We start from the raw sequence: 21,392 nt of genomic DNA, 5'->3' as shown, positions 1-21,392 counted from the left end.
TGGATGAGATTGTTATCACTAGTTTCTCCCTTCATCTGGCACTTCAAACCATTTATAAATAAGAAAAAGATTGTGGGAAGCTACTGGAATGATTGAAATTGTTCTTTCTAGAGAAAATCTGATGAGTATTTTTCACAGGTAGTTTGAAGAATGTCGTCACAGATAGCATTTGAGCATGGTCCAGTATTTTGTTTAAACACTGTAATTAGAGTAAATAGAAATGATTTCCTATGTTATCCATAACTTTGCTCATCTTCTAACATATTCACAATGTATCCATTACATTATGCTGTATATTACCATTTGCCTATTCTCAGGTCATCCATTCCCTCTAATTTCTTTACAATTTTTGTTCCCTGGTCTCTGTCACTCTTTTCAGCACTGTTCATCTGACTACCACCTCTGTTTCTATTTGTTGCCTACCATCTCTAGTATCTGCTAGTAAAAAATATTCTTATCTTTTTAATTTTTTTAAACTTTATGTTATAAAAAGTTTAAAAAGTAGAAGAATAGTATATGGAGCCCTTATGTACAATCAACTATCTTCAACAATTATTATTCATGACCATATTTTTTCATCCATTATAATGGGAAGTAAATATAAGGTATGATGTTTTCATCTGTAACTGTATTAATATGTATATTTTAAAGATGAGATATATATTAAATCTTTAACAATAATCCTTTAATAGGTAATGTTCTTCAATGCCAGCAGGATCTAAAATTCATCTGTCCTACCCTCATTTCATTGCCTCTCACATTCATGACATCTTCTTTCCTTTCAATATCAAGCTTAAAGCCCATGATCAGTCATTTCAGCCACTACACATTATATACACCTTCAATTTCCCTGCCCTCTTTCAGTGTGTTATACACTCATGGCAGAACCACAGCCATGGCTAAAGCAAACTGTCTGTCTACTGCATTACTACAGCCATGCCACTAAACATGGTTGAAGAATAACTCACAACCACATTGACTGGTCCCATATTAAATTTATGACCTGTTGAGTCTTAAAGCTAAACAGCAACCATATTATATTTTCTTAGTCTATTTCGTTTTTGACTCTCCTAGATGACTACGTAGTGCCCTTTTTCTCAGATCTTTAAAATGTCTTCTGGAATCTTCACTCTGAGTTGAAGACCTTGCTTCCCTCTACACTGAGAAAAATCAAAGAACCCAGAAGAGAACATCCAAAGCACCACTGTCACACTATCTCCCCACCAGCATCTCCACCTTTATACTTACCCCTCTGGCTTCATATAATAGACCGTTAATTACTAGTCTTTACTCTCTGTGATATATATATCTATATCTCACAGTCTAGTGCAAACGTAATATATATTTATTTTACGTTTGCACTATAAAATATAGTGTACTACGTTGTGCTATATTTTATCACTCTGTGATATATATATAAATAGATATAAATAGATATATCAGTGATATATATATATCTGTGATATATACAAGTAGATAAATCTGTGATATATAAATATATATATCTGTGATATATATAGATATATAGAGTGCACTATGTTGCACTATATTTATTTTATCACTGTCATATATAAATATATATATATCAGTGATGTATATAGATATATATCTGTGATATAGATACACATATATCTAATATATATATTATAAAATAAAAAATATATAATTACTTTATGTTTGCACTAGACTGTATACCTTTTGCCTACTAAAAGACATTGCTCCAGACATTCTCCCCTTCTCCACCTCACCTCCCACCTTGTCTTGCACTATTAATTTTACTCTAATGTAACATTTTATTAGCATAAAGACATACCATTATTTTTGTCACCTTAAAACAACATGTTTTTAGATTCTACATATGAGTGAGATCATGCAGTATTTGTCTTTCTGTGTTTGCCTTATTTCACTTAAAATAATGCCCTCCATTATTGTAACAAATGTAACAGATAGGATAATTGCATTCTTTTTATGGCTGAATAGTATTCATTTATACACACACACACACACACACACCCCACATTTTCCTTGCACATCTGTTGATGGGCACCTAGGTTGATTCTCTATCTTAACATCATGTTGTACATGCTAATTACATGCAACTTAATGTCAGTTAAAAAATAAAAAGTATAACTTCTTCTGATTCAGCTTTACCCCCACCTACTGCTCTATTTCTCTGCCTCCTATTGTAGTCAAATTACTGAAAAATGTTATCTATATCTGCTATATCTAGTATCTGCCTCAATTCTCTCTTAAGCCTTCCACTGAGGCTTTTGCTGTTCCCTCTCCACTAAAACTATTGTTGGCCTAACAGTAGGATCAGAACTTTCGAGTTCACCCTCCTTCCTACAAATGCACTGTCTTTATTGGTGTTCAGGATTCCACCTGTCCTTCATTTCCTCAGTCTCCTTTGCTGGTAGTTTTTCTGGTATTAGAAATTAACTTGGAATGTTAATTTTAACATTCTTCTTTACTTTAACATACTTCTTTAGCACTTGATACTTGGTCTTCTTCACTTCTCCGTTTTCTCTCATGTCTTATATTCAATCCATCCACAAGATCTTTGGACTCAAAAATATCCAGTTTCTGACCATTTTTCTTCATCAGTGACACTACCATCCTGGTCCTAAGCATCGTCACCTCCCACTTAAGTTGCCCTAGTAGTTGTAACTGGCTTCCCTGTTTCCATCCTTGTTAACAACATTTTAACAATCCTGTTCTTAACATGGTAGCCAGAACAAGCCTTTCAAAACATAACCAGATCACTTTATTACTTCAACTCAAAGCCTTAATGGCTTACAGTCTTATTCAGAAAAAAATACTGAAGGCTTTTAATGCCTTTAAGACACTGTGATAATTGTCTCATTCTCATTTCATTCCTGCTATCTCCTTTCTGTTTTTTGTATTGCCAGAGCAGAGTTGCTGGTTTCCTCTGCCTGCAACAATCTTCCTGAAGATAACAATGTGGATAATGTCATTTCCTTTTACCTCTGTTCAAAGGACACTGTCTCAAAAAGACCTTCCCTTCTGAATATCCAGGAAGCCATGATCCCCTATTCTGCTCTATTTTTTCCCCAAAAAACTTATAGCTTGCTACATAATTGACTTATTTATTATCTTTATTACTTATTATGTCTTCCCCCACTAGAAAATAGAAGCTTCACAAGGGCACGATTTTGTTTTTCTTGCATGGTCCATAGTAGGTGGTCAATAAATACGACTGGCACGTAGAAGGGGAACAACTTCTTAAATGATTTTTCCCCTTCTTCTAGCAGTATTTTACTTTCATTTCAACAATCGACACAGACTCTACAGGGACGTGTTCTTTAGGGCATTTCCTTCTCAATTATATCCCCTTTTAATTCACTTTTTTCTTTTGCTTATATTATCTGCTAAACTCATTTTAGGCAAGTACTGTTGACCATTAAACAACATGGGTGTGAACTGCTTCAATCCACTTATATGCAGATTTTTTTTCAACTAAACATGGATAGAATATCCCAGTATTTATGGGGTGTGAAACTCACATATATGGAGGGCTGCTTTCCATATACATGGGTTCTTCAGTGCTGACTGTGGACTTGAGTATGTGTAGATTTTGGTATATGCAGAGGTCCTGGAACCATTCTCCCAGTAAACTGAGGAACAACTGTATGTTTAATTTTTTGGTCTTCAAGTCATCTTATACTCTTTCTCCATCTTTCATCTTTTCCTGGGTATATTTCTATTTCTAGGATTTTTTTTTTTCTCTGTCTCAGTTCCTGAAGACCTTTATTCTTAATGACTAGTACAAAAAATCCTACTTTCCCCTGGAAATGTCTTTTAAGAAAAATTGTAACACTGGTTTCAACCTTGTCCCATTTATCTACCTTATAGACAGTCTTGAAATCCATGATTTGGATTCGCTCATTTTTCAAAATCCTACTGAAATGCAGATTTTCTTTAAATTAAAGCTAATATGAAAATGACATAGTGTTACAAATCTACATATAGTTATTAGCTTATTTTTAGTACGATTTTCTCTATTTTAGAAAATGAAATGAATATTTGTATGTACATATATATTACATATATGTACATTTCTATAATTAATGGTTTTATTTTATCTGACCTTTACTGAAAATAAGCAATTTCTTAATCGTTCTCTATTAAGGATCTAAAATTGTTTCATATTCTTATCTTTAACAGGTCATTGCTTTAGTGATGGATATATTTACAGATGTGGACATTTTCAAAGAAATAGTTGAGGCATCAACTCGAGGAGTATCTGTATACATTCTACTTGATGAGTCCAATTTTAATCATTTTCTAAATATGACTGAGAAACAAGGTTGTTCAGTTCAGCGTCTCAGGGTAAGAATTATGTGTTTTTTCTCAAGTATTTTGTGTGTCATTTTCAACTCAGTCAAATTTAAGGCATGTTAAGATAGATGAATGTAAAAGTTAAAAAGAAAAAAGTATCCATATTTAAGGTGATGGAATGACTGATCACAGAAAGGTCCCCTGTACTTTTCAGAATGTGACAGAAAGCACATCTTAATGAGGGCTTTGTATTGTGCTTTTATTGATTAATATTTAATACATCAGTTTTGCATGCACAGCTTTGAAACCAATGACTCAGGTGCTTCTATGGTTCAGTATGTATTGCTTATCAGAATCATTTGGCATAGTATTTTCTGTTATTTTTGACTTTTTAAAAGTGAGGTTAATTTTAACTTTAATTTATCATCAAGGCATTATAACCCAAAAGGGCTTATTATAGTCAGATCCTGAGTGATTTTTGATGCCATTCTATATAAATATAAAGTGAAATCTCCTATTTAAGCTATGTCGAAATGTATATTTTAAATGATTATTTTTCTTAAGGATTTAATATTTGGGAGTATTTTTTTAACTACCTCAATAATTTTTTTTTGCATTATGGTTCTATCATGATATGGATTTTGGTTTTCAAAATATTGTTTTCCTAGCCTTAATTTTTCTTTTTATTTATATATAATTCTAGAATATTCGAGTGCGAACAGTAAAAGGCCAAGATTATCTTTTTAAAACGGGGGCAAAATTCCATGGAAAAATGGAACAGAAATTTTTGTTAGTTGACTGCCAGAAAGTGATATATGGTTCTTACAGGTAAGATCATTATGTTTACCTTCAGTATTATCAATCATTTAGATGATTTATTAGATTCACATTTCAATATAATCTGTTAAGCTCTTTCTTAAAAATTAAAAAAAAAAAAAACTTCACTTGCATGGGAAGTGAGAGACCTAGGTTTGAGTTATGGGTCTGCCACTAAAGTGCATCAAGATCTTAGGCAAATCATATAACTTCCTTGAGCTTCAGGTTCTTCATCCAAAAAATGAAGACATTGACCAATATCTAAGCTTCCCCTACAGCCCTATGGTACCAACAGTGGTTTTGCTCCTTATGGAAACATTACATAGTATGGATTTAGTTACAATCATTTGTAAAAACAGAAGCTATTTACTACTTTAAATAGTGGTATTGGATTTTTCTTATTTGATATTCTTAAGAATCTGATCAAAGCAGAACTGGCTGCCCAGTCTAGGTGAGGCTAGCTTGAGAGTGTAAGCGCTGCCCTAATCTTCTCTTATAAATAAATCCCTGGCTTCAGTCCTGAATGAGATACATAGTGATGCTTCATAAACAGGCAAATAAAAGCACCAGCAAACACTCACGAACTGCTAGGTCACGTAGACAGGGTAGCTTCGTTATTAAAGACCAAGGGAAGAATCCAGAAGAGCTATGGATGTAAACATGAATGTGTAAGGCAAAATATTTGTCTCCTGTCTTAATTACAAAGTCCATGAAAAGGAGGTAACACATTGAAATGGTGGCCTTGGGCAGGTTACTTTATTTGGTTGTACTTTATTTTGCTCAGCTATAAAATGAGGAGAATCATAGAACCTGCCTCATGTCATTGCTGTGGGGATTAGATGAGTTAATGCATCTCAAACCCCTAATGTTAACTATTATTTTAGGACTTGATCTGTTACTTTCTGCCAATTCTCTCTTTAATCTCTGGCCCCTTTTTTAAAAACATGCTGTTTGGAGTTCCACATGAAAATATGTTATGAGCAGAAAATACAACTAGTGCTTGAAATTAGTGAGTCCTTTTAAAGACTCATTATGTGTGAATATATTTGTCCAGACTCACTTGGTTTTAGAGAGTTTTTCATTCAACTTTTATTTAAAGTTGAGAGTTCACCTGACTTATAGAATGATTGTTATTTAAACTCATAATTAATACTATTATTGTTATTTAACTTTTAAGATTATCTTCAACAGTCAATTTACCTCAACTTTGTTTTGCTGTCACTAGGTATTAATAAGTGCTAGTGTTGCAATGACTGTGGCTTTGATTAATGTGGGGGAAAATCAAACAACAGCAGTGACCAAAAAAAGAAAAATCATGTGTCTATATCTTTCTGTCTGTATCAGAAGCCAGAGACAGAATTTAAGAGGCAGAATTAATGGAATTCCCAGGACCATGGATTATAAAAATTCATCACAACTCTTAACTAACACTCTATTCTCTTTGTTATCTCAAATTCATTTTAAGTATATATTTTTAAATAATGCCTGGTTGTCAATCATTGCCCTTTTTATTATTTCTCTGACATTATCATTGACCTTTCCTATTGCTAACAATATTTGAACAGGATGTGGTAGACTAGCTATGAACTAGTTTGGTTAAAAGCGAATTTCTTTTTGGTTTAAAAACAGCCTTTGTCCCTCATATTCTAGTATTGCCATTGTTTTCCTCATAGGCAAGTTGAAAATGCCTTCTTTAATTCAGTATTCTTTGCCATGGGATGTCATTGAACTCTAAACTCCTACCATTCCTAGAGAGGCCCAGAATCTATATCTACTACAGTTACACATTATGTGACAGCTCACTCATCTTGATGATGATTTTATCTGGAAAACATGAGGAGTTTTTTCATAACATGATACTAACATTGATGAATGTTTAGTAAAGCATTGTCTCTAAATCAAACTGAGAGATAATTTTATAGGTTTTTAAATTTCTAATCTCATGAGGTTGATAAAAGTTACTTTCAAAAGACAAGTTGACTGAAGTTGGCAGCTCTCAGGTTCCATTTTTTTTTATTATATTTTAAGTTCTGGAGTACATGTACAGAACGTGCAGGTTTGTTACATAGGAATACACATGCCATGGTGGTTTGCTGCATCCATCACCCCATTATCTATATTAGATATTTCTCCTAATGCTATCCCTCCCTTATGTCCCCAGCCCCTGCTGTCCCTCCCCTAGCCCCCCAGCCCCCGACAGGCCCCAGTGTGTTATGTTTCCCTCTCTGTGTCCATGTTGTTTAACACCCACTTATGAGTGAAAGCATGCAGTATTTGGTTTTCTGTTTTTGTGTCAGTTTGCTGAGAATGGTGGTTTCCAGCCTTATCCATGTCCCTGCAAAGGGTCTCATCCCTCTTTATAGTTGCATAGTATTCTGTGGTGTATATGTGCCACATTTTTTTTATCCAGTCTAACATTGATGGGCATTTGGGTTGGTTTTAAGTCTTTGCTATTGTGAACAGTGCTGCAATAAACATATGTGTGCATGTGTTTCTTTATAATAGAATGATTTATAATCCTTTGGGTATATATTCAGTAATGAGATTGCTGGGCCAAATGGTATTTCTGGTTCTAGATCCTTGAGGAATTGCCACACTCTCTTCCACAATGGTTGAACTAATTTACACTCCCACTAATAGTGTAAAAGCATTCCTGTTTCTCCACATCCTCTCCAGCATCTGTTGTCTCCTGATTTTTCAATGATCACCATTCTAACTGGCATGAGATGATATCTCAATGTGGTTTTGATTTGCATTTCTGTAATGACCAGTGACGATGAGCATTTTTTCATATGTTGGCTGCATAAATGTCTTCTTTTGAGAAGTGTCTGTTCATATCCTTCACCCACTTTTTGATGAGTTGTTTATTTTTCTCTTGTAAATTTGTTTAAGTTTTTTGTAGATTCTGGATGTTAGCCCTTTGTCAGATGAAGATACTGCAAAAATTTTTCCCATTCTCTTGGTTGCTGGTTCACTCTACTGATAGTTTCTTTTGCTGTGCAGAAGCTCTTTAGTTTCATTAGATCCCATTTGTCTATTTTGGCTTTTGTTGCCATTGCTTTTGGTGTTTTAATCATGAAGTCCTTGCCCATGCCTATGTCCTGAATGGTATTGCCTAGGTTTTCTTCTAGGGTTTTTATGTTGTTAAGTCTTATGTTTAAATCTTTAATCCACCTGGAGTTAATTTTTGTATAAGGTGTAAAGAGGGGATCCAGTTTCAGCTTTCTACATACGACTAGCCAGTTTTCCCAACACCATTTATTAAATAGGGAATCCTTTCCCCATTGCTTGTTTTTGTCAGACTTGTCAAAGATCAGATGGTTGTAGATCTGTTGCGTTACTTCTGAGGCCTCTGTTCTGTTCCATTGGTCTACATCTCTGTTTTGGAACCAGTACCATGCTGTTTTGATTACTTATCCATCACAATGAAGTCGGCTCCCTCCCTGGGATGCAAGGCTGGTTCAGCATACACAAACCAATAAGTGTAATCCATCACATAAACAGAAACAAAGACAAAAACCCCATGATTATCTCAGTAGATGCAGAGAAGGCCTTCGACAAAATTCAACAGCCCTTTATGCTAAAAATTATCAATAAGTTAGCTATCAATGGAATGTATCTCAAAAAATAGGATCTATTTATGACAGACCCATAGCCAACATCATACTGAATGGGCAAAAACTGGAAGCATTCCCTTTGAAAACAGGCACAAAACAAGGATACCCTCTCTCACTACTCCTACTTAACATAGTATGGGAAGTTCTGGCCAGGGCAATTAATCAAGTAAAAGAAATAAAGAAATTTAATTAGGAAAAGAAGAAGTCAAATTGTCTCAATTTTTAGACAACATGATTGTTTATTTAGAAGACCCTGTCGTCTCAGCCCAAAATATCCTTAAGCTGATAAGCAACTTCAGCAGTCTCAGGATACAAAATCAATGTGCAAAAATCACAAGCATTCCTATACACCAATAACAGACAGAGAGCCAAATCATGAGTGAACTCTCATTCACAAAGAGAATAAAATACCTAGAATACAACTAACAGGGGATGTGAAGGACCTCTTCAAGGTGAACTGCAAATCACTGCTCAAGGAAATAAGGCAGGACACAAACAGATGGAAAAACATTCCATGCTCATGGTTAGGAAGAATCAATATCGTGGAAATGGCCATACTGCCCAAAGTAATTTATAGATTCAATGCTATCCCCATGAAGCTACCATTGACTTTCTTCGTAGAATTGGAAAAAGCCACCTTAAATTTCATATGGAACTCAAAAGAGCCCATATACCCAAGACAATCCTAAGCAAAAAGAACGAAGCTGGAGGCATCACGTTACCTGACTTCAAACTATACTACAAGGCTACAGTAATCAGCTTCCATTTTTAACCACACATAAAGATCATCATCGTTAGGTCCATGCTGCAACCAGCATACTGTTACTATTTAAACCTGATGGACTGTAAACCCCCAGCCAGGAACTCAGAATTTTTAAGTTAACTTCATGACTAATGTCCGACAGTGTGTTTAGTGGATCTGGGAGTAGATAGTTTTTTTATCCATGGAAATATTTGCACATATTTCTTAAAAAATCAAATATTATTAAAATATTTACAGTACAAAACAGTGGTTTTTGTTTTCCATCTCTAGCCACCTCTGGTCCTGATCTCCAGATGCAGTTGTCAGTTCTTTTAGTTCTTCTGATACTTATTTCATCCCTTAAATAACATGATTATATTATTCTTTTTTGATTTACCAATTTCACATATTATCTTAGCTTTTGATATTTGGAGAATTGTATTTCCTACATATTATTTCTTCTAGTCCCCATTCTTCCAATATAGTTCTATCATAATTTTTGGTTAAATGAGAAGTCCGGGCCTACATTGTTGAAACTGTCATAATGGATCACTGATGAGCCAAAGAGTGATGTATTTTTTTTTTTTTTTTCATAACAAAGTTAATAATGGCCATTTTGTTTTTATTCATTGTCTTTATTTTCTATTCTTTTTAAAAAATAAAAGTAGTTTATAAAACGTTATATAAAGAAAACATGTATTAATCCAACTGATACAAAAGTAAAAGAAAGGATGAAAAAACAACAAGCTTTGTAAATATGAATAATATATTTAAATATTTTTTGCCAAAACCAGAAGATATATATGATACACGTAGAACTTTGATTGTACCTTCTGTTCAACTATTGGTATAAAACCTAGCAGTGAAAATAAATGAAAATAAAAATGTTATGGAGCATGGATAAAAAAGTGTGATGATTTGTAGATAAAATTGCTGTTTATATAGAACACCCAGAAAAAAATCTTGTTTTCTATTTGTCTGTTGCTACTTTTTTCTTCAGTTGACCACACAGATTTTGCAGCGCATGAATGACTTTTCCCAAATGCTCAGTTACCGCCAACCATCTGTGACATCCCATCTGAACTAGCAGATCCTTAAATTGGAAGCACATCTGGGGGCCTGGTATTTCCCATATTTCTAAGTGATTTGATCCATGATTTCTTAAATCGCATTTTTCCTCGCTTTTGTTTCCAAGTCTTCATTTTTCTCCCAAGATTGCTCAAGGACTTTTAAGTTCAAAAATTTATAATTCTAGGTCATTTATGGCTTAACATGGGATGGAACTCTAAGTTGAACCATTTTTCTTCTGAATTGGTAAGGTATCCCATAGTCAAAGTTGCTGCTGAGAAGTTTCAACAATTACTATTAGTCACATTCGTTTCATGCAGCCATTTTTTCTTTCCTGAACCTTTCGGGATTTCTCTTTTTTCCCTATTAGTTTGTTTTTCTTTTTTCCAGTTTCTTGAGGTATAAAGTTAGGTTGTTGCATGAGATCTTTTAGCTTTTAAAAAATGTTTTATTGATACAAATATTTGTACATATTCATAAGGTATAGGTCATATTTTATTGCATGTGTAGACTAGGTAATGATTAAGTCAGGAGAGATCTTTTAGCTTTTTTAATATATATATTTATAGCTATAAACTTCCCTCTTAGTACTCTTGCTACATCTCATAAATTTCGATATCTTGGGTTTTTTATGTTCATTTGTCTCAAGGTATTTTCTAATTTCCTTTGTGACTTCTTTTACTCATTGGCTATTCAAAACTGTGTTGTTTACTTTCCACATATCTGTGAATTTTCCAGTTTTCCTTGTACCATCGGTTGCTAGTTTTGTTCTGTTGCGGTCAGATAAGATACTTTGTGTTATTTAAATCTTTAATTTGTTGAAGTTTGTTTTGCTTAACATATGGTCTGTCTTGGAGAATGTACCACGTGTACTTGAGAAGAATGTATATTTTGCCTTTGTCAAGTGTTCTGTATGTGTCTGTTAGGTGCTGTTGGTCTGTACTCTTGTTCAAGTTGTCTGTGTCCCTTTTGATCTTGTGTGACATTTGTATTCATTATTGAAAGTGAGCATTGAAGTCTCTTACTAATACTGTGTTGCTGTGTTCCCCTTCGATTCTGTTAAAGGTTGCTTTGTATTTTAGGAGCTCTGAGGTTTGCTGTACAAATACTTATAGCTGTTATATCTTCTTGATGAATTGACCCCTTTTTCATTATATAATATTTGTCTTTATCTCTTGTAAGTTCTTTTTTAAATTAAAATTAAATTAATTTTATTTTAATTTAAAAATGTTATTTCTTTTTTTTATCCTCTTTTAGCTTACATGTATCCTTAGTTTAAAGGTGAGTCTCTGGAAGATAGCATATATTTGGATGCTGGTTTTTTTTAATCCATTCAATTTATGTCCTCCAGTGAGGTAATTTAATCCATGTACCTTTTAACTAATTACTGATAGAGAAGGACTTACTATTGTCATTTTTTTTTCTGTATATCTTATAACTTCTTTGTTTTTCTTTCCCTCTTTACTATAGTCTTTTGTGTTTTGTTGATTTTTTTTCACACATATGCTTTGATTATCTTCTCATTTCCTTTTGTGTATGTTCTAAAGATATTTTCTTTTCAGTAGTCACTGGAATCACATAAAACTTTTTAAAGCTATAGCATTCTGTTTTAAACTGATAACTTCAATCACATGTGAAAACTCCACTCCTTTATAGCCCTGTTCCTCACTTTACGTAATTGTTGTCACAAATTACATCTTTATATATTATTTACCAATAAGCACAAATTTTAAGTTTTTTTTTTTAATCTTTCACATTTAAATTCTGTGAACCATATCTGCAACAGTGCATGTCACTTCATTTGTCTACATATTTACTTTTATTGGAGAACCTCATATTTTCATAAGGCTTTGTGTTGCTCTCTACCATCCTTTTATTTGAACTTAAAAGATCCACTTTAGCATTTCATATAGAGTAGATCTACTAGTAATGAACTTCCTCAGATTTCAGTTATCTGGGACAGTCTTAATTTCTCCTTCCTTTTGAAGGAAAGTTTTGTTGGACTCTTGGTGTTACCAGTGTTTTTCTTATAGCTCTTTGATTATATTTTCCTACTCCATTATAGCCTGCAAAGTTTCTGCTAAGAAAGTCACTGATAATCTAATGGATGCTCCCTTGTATGTGACAAATCACCTTTCTTTGATGCTTTTAAGATTTTCTCTCTGTCTTTGACTTTAAACAGGTCTGATTATAATGTGTCTTGGTATAATTCTTTTTGGATTTATCCCAGTTTGAGTTCTTTAAAATTCACACGTCAATTTTTTTCCTCAGACTCAGAAAGGTTTTGTCCAGTATTTCTTCAAATGAGTTATCTGATTCTTTGTCTCTCCTCTTTCTCAGCTTCTCATAATGCATATACTGATCTGCTTGGTAGTCCCATAAACTATTTAGTATATCTTTTTCTTCGTTCCTTTTTTTTTTTTTTTTTCCATTTTGCTCCTCTGACTCAGTGATTTCAGTGACCTGTCTTCAGGTTTATTCATTATTTCTTCTGCCTGATTAAGTCTGCTATTGAACCCTTCTAATGAATTATTCAGTTATTTTATTTTTCAGTTCTAGAACTTCCTTTTAGTTCTATTTTATAGTTTATTTTTGTTGATATTTTCATTCCATTGATATATCATTTTCCTGACTTTGTTTACTTGTCTGTGTGTGTATGTGTTGTTGTTTTTGTTTGTTTTTAGTTCATTGAGCATTTTTATATCAGTTATTCTAAATATTTTATCAGGTAGTTCATAGATCTGTGATTCTTTAGGGTCAGTTTCTGGAGTTTTATTTTATTTCTTATGATTGGGCTGAGTTCCCCTGCTTCTTCATATGCCTTGTAATTTTTTGCTAGTATTCAGACATTTTAAAAATAAGCAGTCACCTCCCCCAGTCTTTGTATACTGTCTTTGTTTGGGCAAAGACCTTGACCATTGAGCTCAGTCACAGATTTTTATATTAAAAGATCCTGATTGGCATTTTGACTGGCATGGTTTCTGAGGCCTACATTTACTAATACTGTATAAAGTGAGTGCAGTGAAGTCTGTCCTTTAGTGATTGAGGCAGCTGGCCACAAATCCTGTTTATAGCTCTTGGCATCCTAAATTACACTTATTCAGTAAACCACAGAGATAACAGTCTGAAAACTTACAGACTCTTAAAATATATGCATTAGCATAGCTGTATCTTACATTATATCACGTTAGAGCTATAAAGCATCGCAGCTATTATGCTGTCCATATCCTTGCGTTCGACATAAGGAAAGTGAAGCCCAAGCTTGTGTGGCTACAACTCAGCAGAAGCCAGGCCTCTCGACTTTTTCTCCAATACTAGCTTTACTACATTCTGCCACCATGGTATATATGAAATATAATTCAATTTTTATGCCATAAAATTTCAACACAGATGCAAAATACACAGCAAGTTTCCTATCTTTCTTTCTTTCTTTTAATATTCTACTTATTTATTTCTTTAGTGTTTTGGAAACAGTTGGTTTTTGGTTGCATGGATAAGTTCTTTAGTGGTGTTTTCTGAGATTTTGGTGCACCCATTACCCAAGCACACTCTACACAATGTGTAGTCTTTTACCCCTCACCCCTCTCCTACCCTCTCCCTCTAGTCCCTGAAGAGGTCATTATGTCATTCTGATGCCTTTGCATCTTCATATCTTAACTCTCACTTGTAAGCGAGAACATAAAATATTTGGTTTTCCATTCCTGAGTTACTTCACTTAGAATAATGGTCTCCAATTCCATTCAGATTGCTGCAAATGCCATTATTTTGTTCTTTTTTATGGTTGAGTAGTATTCTATGGTATATACATACCACATTTTCTTTATCCACTTGTTGGTTGATGAGCATTAATGCTGGTTCCATATTTTTGCTATTTCAAATTGTGCTGCTATAAACATGCATGTGCAAGGGTTTTTCATAAAATGACTTACTTTCCTCTGGTTGGATACCCAATAGTGGGATTGCCAGATTGAATGGTAGTTCTACGTTTAGTTCTTCAAGAAATCTTCACCCTGTTTTCCATAGTGGTTGTACTAGTTTACATTCCTACCAGGAATGTAAAAATGTTCGCTTTTTATCACATGCATGCCAATGTCTACTAGTTTTTGATGTTTTAATTATAGCCATTCTTGCAGGAGTAAGGTGGTACCTCATTTTTAATTTGCATTTCCCAGATAATTAGTGATGTTTAGCATTTTGTTTTGTATTTTTGTTGGTCATTTGTGTATTTTCTTTTGAGAATTGTCTATTCATATCTTTTGCCCACTTTTGATGTGATTATTTATTTTTTTCTTGCTGATTTGAGTACCTTGTGGATTCTGGATATTAATCCTTTGTTGGATGCAGAGTTCATGAATATTTTCTCCCACTCTGTTTACTCTGCTGATTATTACTTTTGCTGTGTAGAAGCTTTTTTATTCTATCTATTTTTGTTTGTTTGCTTTTGTTGCATTGGCTTTGGGGTTCTTGGTCATGAACTTTGTATAAGCCAATGTCTAGAAGAGTTTTTACGATGTTATCTTTTAGAATTGTTATGATTTCGGGTCTTAGATTTAAGTTTTTGACCCACTTTGAGTTGATTTTTGCTTAAGGTAAGAAATGAGGATCCAGTTTCATTCTTTTACATGTAGCTTACCAATTATTCCAGTACCATTTGTTGAATAGGGTGTTCTTTCCCCACTTTTTGTTTTTGTTTGCTTTGCTGAAGATCAGTTGGCTGTAGGTATTTGGCTTTATTTCTGGTTTCTCTATTCTGTCCCATTGGTGTATGTGCCTATTATTACACCAGTACCATGCTGTTTTGGTAGCCATAGCCTTGTAGTATAATTTGAAGTCAGGTAATGTAATGCCTGTAGATTTGTTCTTTTTGCTTGGTTTTGCTTTGGCTATGTGGGTTCTTTTTTGGTTCCATATGAATTTTAGGATTGTTTCTTCTTGTTCTGTTAAAAATGATGATGGTATTTTGATTGGAATTGCATTAAATCTGCAGATTGCTTTTGAAAATGCACAGCAAGTTTTTATTTGGAATTCTGGAAAGTAGTGGATTCAAAGCTATAATCTGAGTTGCATTGTTATTTAAAATATAAATATGAGGATGGGAAGACATGTATTATAAGCATGGAATGATGGAAAATATTCTAAATAATGGTAGCCAAAAAACCATACAAAAACATATTTTGTGATCGTTAAGTGATACTTTTTAGTAGAACTGTATGTTTTTATCAATCTTTTAACTTAAATGATTAAAATTTTTCCTTTTTTTTTTCTCCCCCGCCCCCAGCTATATGTGGTTATTTGAGAAAGCTCACCTCAGCATGGTTCAGATAATCACAGGACAACTTGTTGAGTCTTTTGATGAAGAATTTAGAACTCTCTATGCCAGATCCTCTGTCCCCAGTTCATTTGCTCAGGAAGAATCAGCAAGGGTGAAGCATGGCAAAACCCTCTGGGAAAATGGCACTTACCAGCATTCAATTTCTTCATTAGCATCTGTTTCCAGCCAAAGAAACCTTTTTGGTAGACAAGACCAGATTCATAAACTAGATTCTAGTTACTTCAAAAACAGAGGGATATATACTTTAAATGAGCATGACAAATATAACATAAGAAATCACGGATACAAACCTCATTTTGTTCCAAACTTTAATGGTCCAAATGCGATACGTCAATTTCAACCCAGTCAGATCAATGAAAACTGGAAAAGGCATAGTTATGCTGGGGAACAGCCAGAAACAGTGCCATACCTCCTACTTAATAGGGCTCTGAATAGAGCCAATAATCCACCTGGTAATTGGAAAAGACCTTCTGATAGTCTCAGTGTGGCATCCTCATCACGGGAAGGCTATGCACGCCACCACAACACACCTGCCCAGAGTTTTGCCAATCGACTTGCACAGAGAAAAACAACTACTCTTGCAGACAGAAATTCAAATGTTCGGAGGTCTTTTAATGGGACAGATAATTATACCCGCTTTTTGCAACAACGAATGCCAACTCTTGAACATACCACAAAGTCATTCCTACGTAACCGGAGAATTGAATCCTACTTAAATGATCATTCAGAAGCTACACCGGACTCAAATGGATCAGCTTTAGGTGACCAATTTGAGGGCTGTGATAGTCCTGAGAATTTGAAGGCCAGTGCCCTTTATACTCATTCTCGGCTTCGTTCCTCTTTAGTATTTAAACCCACTTTACCTGAGCAAAAGGAAGTTAACAGTTGTACAACTGGCTCCTCAAATTCAACTATCATTGGTTCTCAGGGAAGTGAGACACCTAAAGAGATCCCAGACACCCCTACACATGTACAGCACTTGACAGACAAACCCTTGCCAGAATCAACTCCAAAGCTCCCTTCGCAGTCAGAGGCACCAAAAATGCACACCTTGCAGGTTCCTGAAAACCACTCAATAGCCTTAAATGAAACTACAAACGGCCATACAGAATCAAATAACTATATATATACAACCTTGTGTGTAAATAAGCAGACAGAAAATCTGAAGAATCAACAGAATGAGAATCTGCTTAAAAGGCGAAGTTTCCCATTATTTGACAACTCAAAAGCCAATTTAGATCCTGGAAATAGTAAGTATTGTGTATATAGTACACTTACCAGGAATCGAGTTAGACAACCAGAAAAGCCCAAAGAAGATTTACTGAAAAGTTCTAAAAGTATGCACAATGTGACTCATAATATGGAGGAGGATGAGGAGGAAGTTACCAAGAGAAACCCTCCAAGCAGCACTACTACCAAATCAATTTCCATTGCTGCTTTACTTGATGTGAATAAAGAGGAATCCAATAAAGAACTCGCTTCAAAGAAGGAAGTTAAAGGTTCCCCAAGTTTTTTGAAAAAGGGATCTCAGAAGTTAAGGTCATTACTTAGCCTTACCCCAGATAAGAAAGAAAATCTATCCAAAAATAAAGCGCCTGCCTTTTATAGATTGTGTAGTAGCTCTGACACGTTAGTATCTGAAGGTGAAGAAAATCAAAAACCAAAGAAATCAGATACAAAAGTTGATGCATCTCCTAGAAGAAAGCGTTCTTCCTCATCCAACTCTCAAGGCAGCATCCACAAAAGTAAGGAAGATGTCACAGTTAGCCCATCTCAAGGGATAAATGCTCCACCAGATGAAAATAAAAGCACACCTTCTCCAGGCCCAGTTGAAAGCAAGTTCTTGGAAAGGGCAGGAGATGCCTCTGCCCCAAGATTTAACACTGAACAGATCCAATACCGAGATTCAAGGGAGATTAATGCAGTTGTTACTCATGAGAGAAGACCAACTTCTTCTCCAAGGCCAACACCCAATGAGCTTCTACGAACTCATTCAACTGACCGTCGTGTCTACAGTCGTTTTGAGCCATTTTGTAAGATTGAGAGCTCTATTCAGCCAGCAAGCAACATGCCAAATACCAGTATAAATCGCTCAGAAATAAAATCTGCGACTAGGGGCAACAGTTATGGCAGGTCTAGTCCAATGCTTAATTACAACACTGGCGTTTATCACTCATATCAACCGAATGAGAACAAATTTCGAGGATTTATGCAAAAGTTTGGAAACTTTATACACAAAAATAAATAGCTATTAAGATGCAAAATGCATGAGGCTATAAATATTTGTCCAGAGAAAATTGTGGACAGTCTTTGTAACATGCCAATAGATTTCCCTAAGAACAGAATGATGGGTATGATGTATATGTTCACCACTGTACTATATAAAGTTATTTTTCTGTGTGATGAAGTTAGGGTCTGCTGTATGTAGATAGAATTTCTCTGTAAACACATAATTTGTAAGTGGTAATGGTAAAAATATCAGCTATATTTAAATCATTTTCTTTAGACTGAAGATCTTAAGTCTCACTTAGAGACTTTTGCAGATGGTGTATGGTATATGGATTTTAACCATTTCCTTTTAAAAAGGTCATACTACTCTCAGTAATCCTTTATAATATGTCTTTATAGTGTTTTCATATCTTCAAAAATATAAGCAAATGGGACAAAGACTTTTTTTAAATTAACTTTAAATTCTATAGGATAACTTGTTATATTTTCTTAGTATTAATTTTTCTGTGGGGCATTGTACAGCTATTTGGGCAACAGCAGTACCATTTAAACTATTTTTTTAAAATTTTGCCTGAAGTGTTTGCAAAGTATCATCCTCATGTAGTATAATGACATTCATAGAAATTTATTTTCCTAAGCCTTTGAAAACTGTCTGGGATGTGCTTTTCACTACTCTGGACCCAGGGAGCCACACTCCTCTCATCCTTAGGCTGCTGATTTTTTTATAGTCATTCCTTACTTCATATTTATAACAAACCAGTAGGAATTTAGAAAATCTGAATGATTACCCCTCCTTTCTCTATTGTATAAAAGCTTTTAGAAATGTAAAATTCTGCCTTAATTTTTGTTAGATTGCCATGACAATGCTAAGGGGGTCTTGCTTTTGAAAATTCTTGATTTTTTTTTTATTTGAAATGGAATCTCACTGTATCACCCAGGCTGGAGTTCACTGGCGTGATCTCAGCTCACTGCAACCTCTGCCTCTTGGATTCAAGCAATTCTCCTGCCTCAGCCTTCTGAGTAGCTGGCATTACAGGCAGGCGTGGTATCACCACGCCCAGCTAATTTTGTATTTTTAGTAGAGACAGGGTTTCACCATGTTGGTCAGATGGTCTCAAACTCTTGACTTCATGATCCGCCCACCTCAGCCTCCCAAAGTGCTGGGATTACATGTCTTGCTCTTCTTTAAGTTGTGCCACATACGATATGACTGCATAGTGTTTTCATAAGAATATAATTGGGAAAATGAGAAGTTGTACTAGCCTAGTTCTGCCACGATTTAAGGATGATATTCAGATTATAAGATACCCTTTTTCTTACAATAACAAAGTATAAGCTCTGTATCTGTTCCAGAGACTTTAACTTGACTTTGCTTCATTCACAAAGAACAGAATTCAAGAAGCAATGTATCCTGTGAGAAGTGTGAAGTGTTTTTATATCACTTTAAATATATTACTTAATATATTCTAAGTTGCTGTGTGGAGCAGTAGACTATTGTTTTAAAAATGCAAGATTGAGACAAAATTTTAATATATCTCATTAATTAAAATAATGGCATTAAAATATCTATGTCATTAAAGTAATTTTCCATAGTGTTTAGAAACCATGAAAAAAAAAAAAAGAAGAAAATATGACAGGAAAAGAAAACCTAACAAAGCCCAGAACCCACAGTTAACCAAACTAGACTGACTTTGTTATTACCCATTCTTTGTTAATATTGGATGGGGATTTAGGATTATGAGCCATTAGGCAGTTCTGAAACGGAAGGCTCTGAAATTTAGTGCAATGTAACTTTGAAACTGAAATTATATAAAAACTAGAAGTTTAATCATGTTTAATTACAACCAAAAACCTGTTGCCCTTTTGTACAGAAATTTCCTTAATTTCAGGAAATATAGATAGCTTATGGAAACATCCTTCTAAATAGTTTCTGAGCTCTTCCTCGTAAGTGGAATTGAGGAGTACAGAATGATTTATTTCATCAACCCATGACAGGTAACTTAGGCTTTTGCACAGAAGATTTATTTTTCTCTGCCTTTTTTAAAAAACGTTTTTCTTGTTTCTTTTTTCTTAAAAAATACCTATATTTCAGAATACGTACATAACTTATCAAAGCCTCTGTGGCCAAGAAACTTTCCAGGGATAAGACTGAGCAAAAATATAATACTTCAAAAAATTTACAGCTACTGTTGAAGTTTTAAGCAGACACCATCACAGTTTGTGGATGAAATAGTTTTAAGCCATATACTTTCTCCCCGTATTAACATTGGGGGACCGATAATGTCACTTTGATGTACTTTGATATTAAAGTTTGGTAGTTTTTACTCTCTACATAGTACTGTACATTGGTTTGTAAGCAGAAACACAAGACAAATGGGTAAAATTTCAAAGCAGTTCTTGGCAGACAGCTAGAGAATAGTGTAAGTGACCTTGTATCTGAATACGCAGCTATCCCTCTGTTACAAGTTTGGGATTAACCATAATTCTGACATGGTGTTGAGGTATGGGTATATGTTGTCAGTCTACACTTGTGGAAGCAAATACCTTGTTTATTCAAGAAGATGTCTAGTGTCATCTAGATAAATAATGCAGAAAGTTTAATTCTGGCTGAATTGATCCACCTGTTCAACTGTCATTCCACAAGTATTTCTGTGTTCTGTGAATATCTGTTGATTTCTTAATGTGCCTGTGGCTAAGGGATGCAAAGTAGAATTGTTGTTTTACATTGACTATAGGTGTGACATGTACGATGCTGTTTTTATTTTTAATAACTTTATCATGATATTCAGGTAGATTCTGGATTCTAGAATATTTAAAACAAAAAGGATAAAATGATAAACTGAAGAGTCAACTTGTTAACTTTTCTTTTTTAAGAGATGGGTTCTCACTAGTATGCCCACTCTGGACTCCAACTCCTGGGCTCAAGCTTCCTGAGTAGCTCAAAGTTTTATATATGAACAATGTTATAAAGAAATATTCTTCCAAATGAACTTTTGTTTTTAGATCAATAAATAAATAATTTTGTACAAACATCAATATATCGTAAGCTGTTTTTTTTTTAATCTTTATACTCTACATTTCTGCATTCAAGCTCAGTCTTTCACTTAGTTATTCTAATCAGGAATTTAGATGTGTACATATTTTTAAATATTTCTCCATGAACTTTGAAATCATCTGTAAAACATTGTTTTGATTAGCAGTTTCATATATGAATTAATTCATATTTGAAATTCAGTGGCAATTCTCTTCCCTTAAGCAAAATACATACACACATTCTCTTTATTATTAC

At 34.2% G+C, this 21,392-nt stretch overlaps 1 protein-coding gene across 1 annotated transcript in view; it reads left to right on the top strand.

The window, feature by feature from the left end:
- Window positions 1-21,139, top strand: part of FAM83B (family with sequence similarity 83 member B) — a 73,528-nt gene extending 52,389 nt beyond the window's left edge. The window contains exons 2-4 of the mRNA XM_012441642.2: window positions 4,186-4,350; window positions 5,003-5,127; window positions 15,821-21,139. Coding sequence (XP_012297065.2) covers window positions 4,186-4,350; window positions 5,003-5,127; window positions 15,821-18,122 — 2,592 coding nt within the window. The 3' untranslated portion in view covers window positions 18,123-21,139. The remainder of the gene's footprint in view (window positions 1-4,185; window positions 4,351-5,002; window positions 5,128-15,820) is intronic.
- Window positions 21,140-21,392: the final 253 nt, after the last annotated feature.

The sequence above is a fragment of the Aotus nancymaae genome, unplaced genomic scaffold (assembly GCF_030222135.1).
Source record: "Aotus nancymaae isolate 86718 unplaced genomic scaffold, 86718_ANA_hifiasm-v0.15.2.pri h1tg000040l, whole genome shotgun sequence".
Taxonomy (NCBI): domain Eukaryota; kingdom Metazoa; phylum Chordata; class Mammalia; order Primates; family Aotidae; genus Aotus; species Aotus nancymaae.
This window is presented reverse-complemented; position numbering and strand designations above follow the sequence as displayed.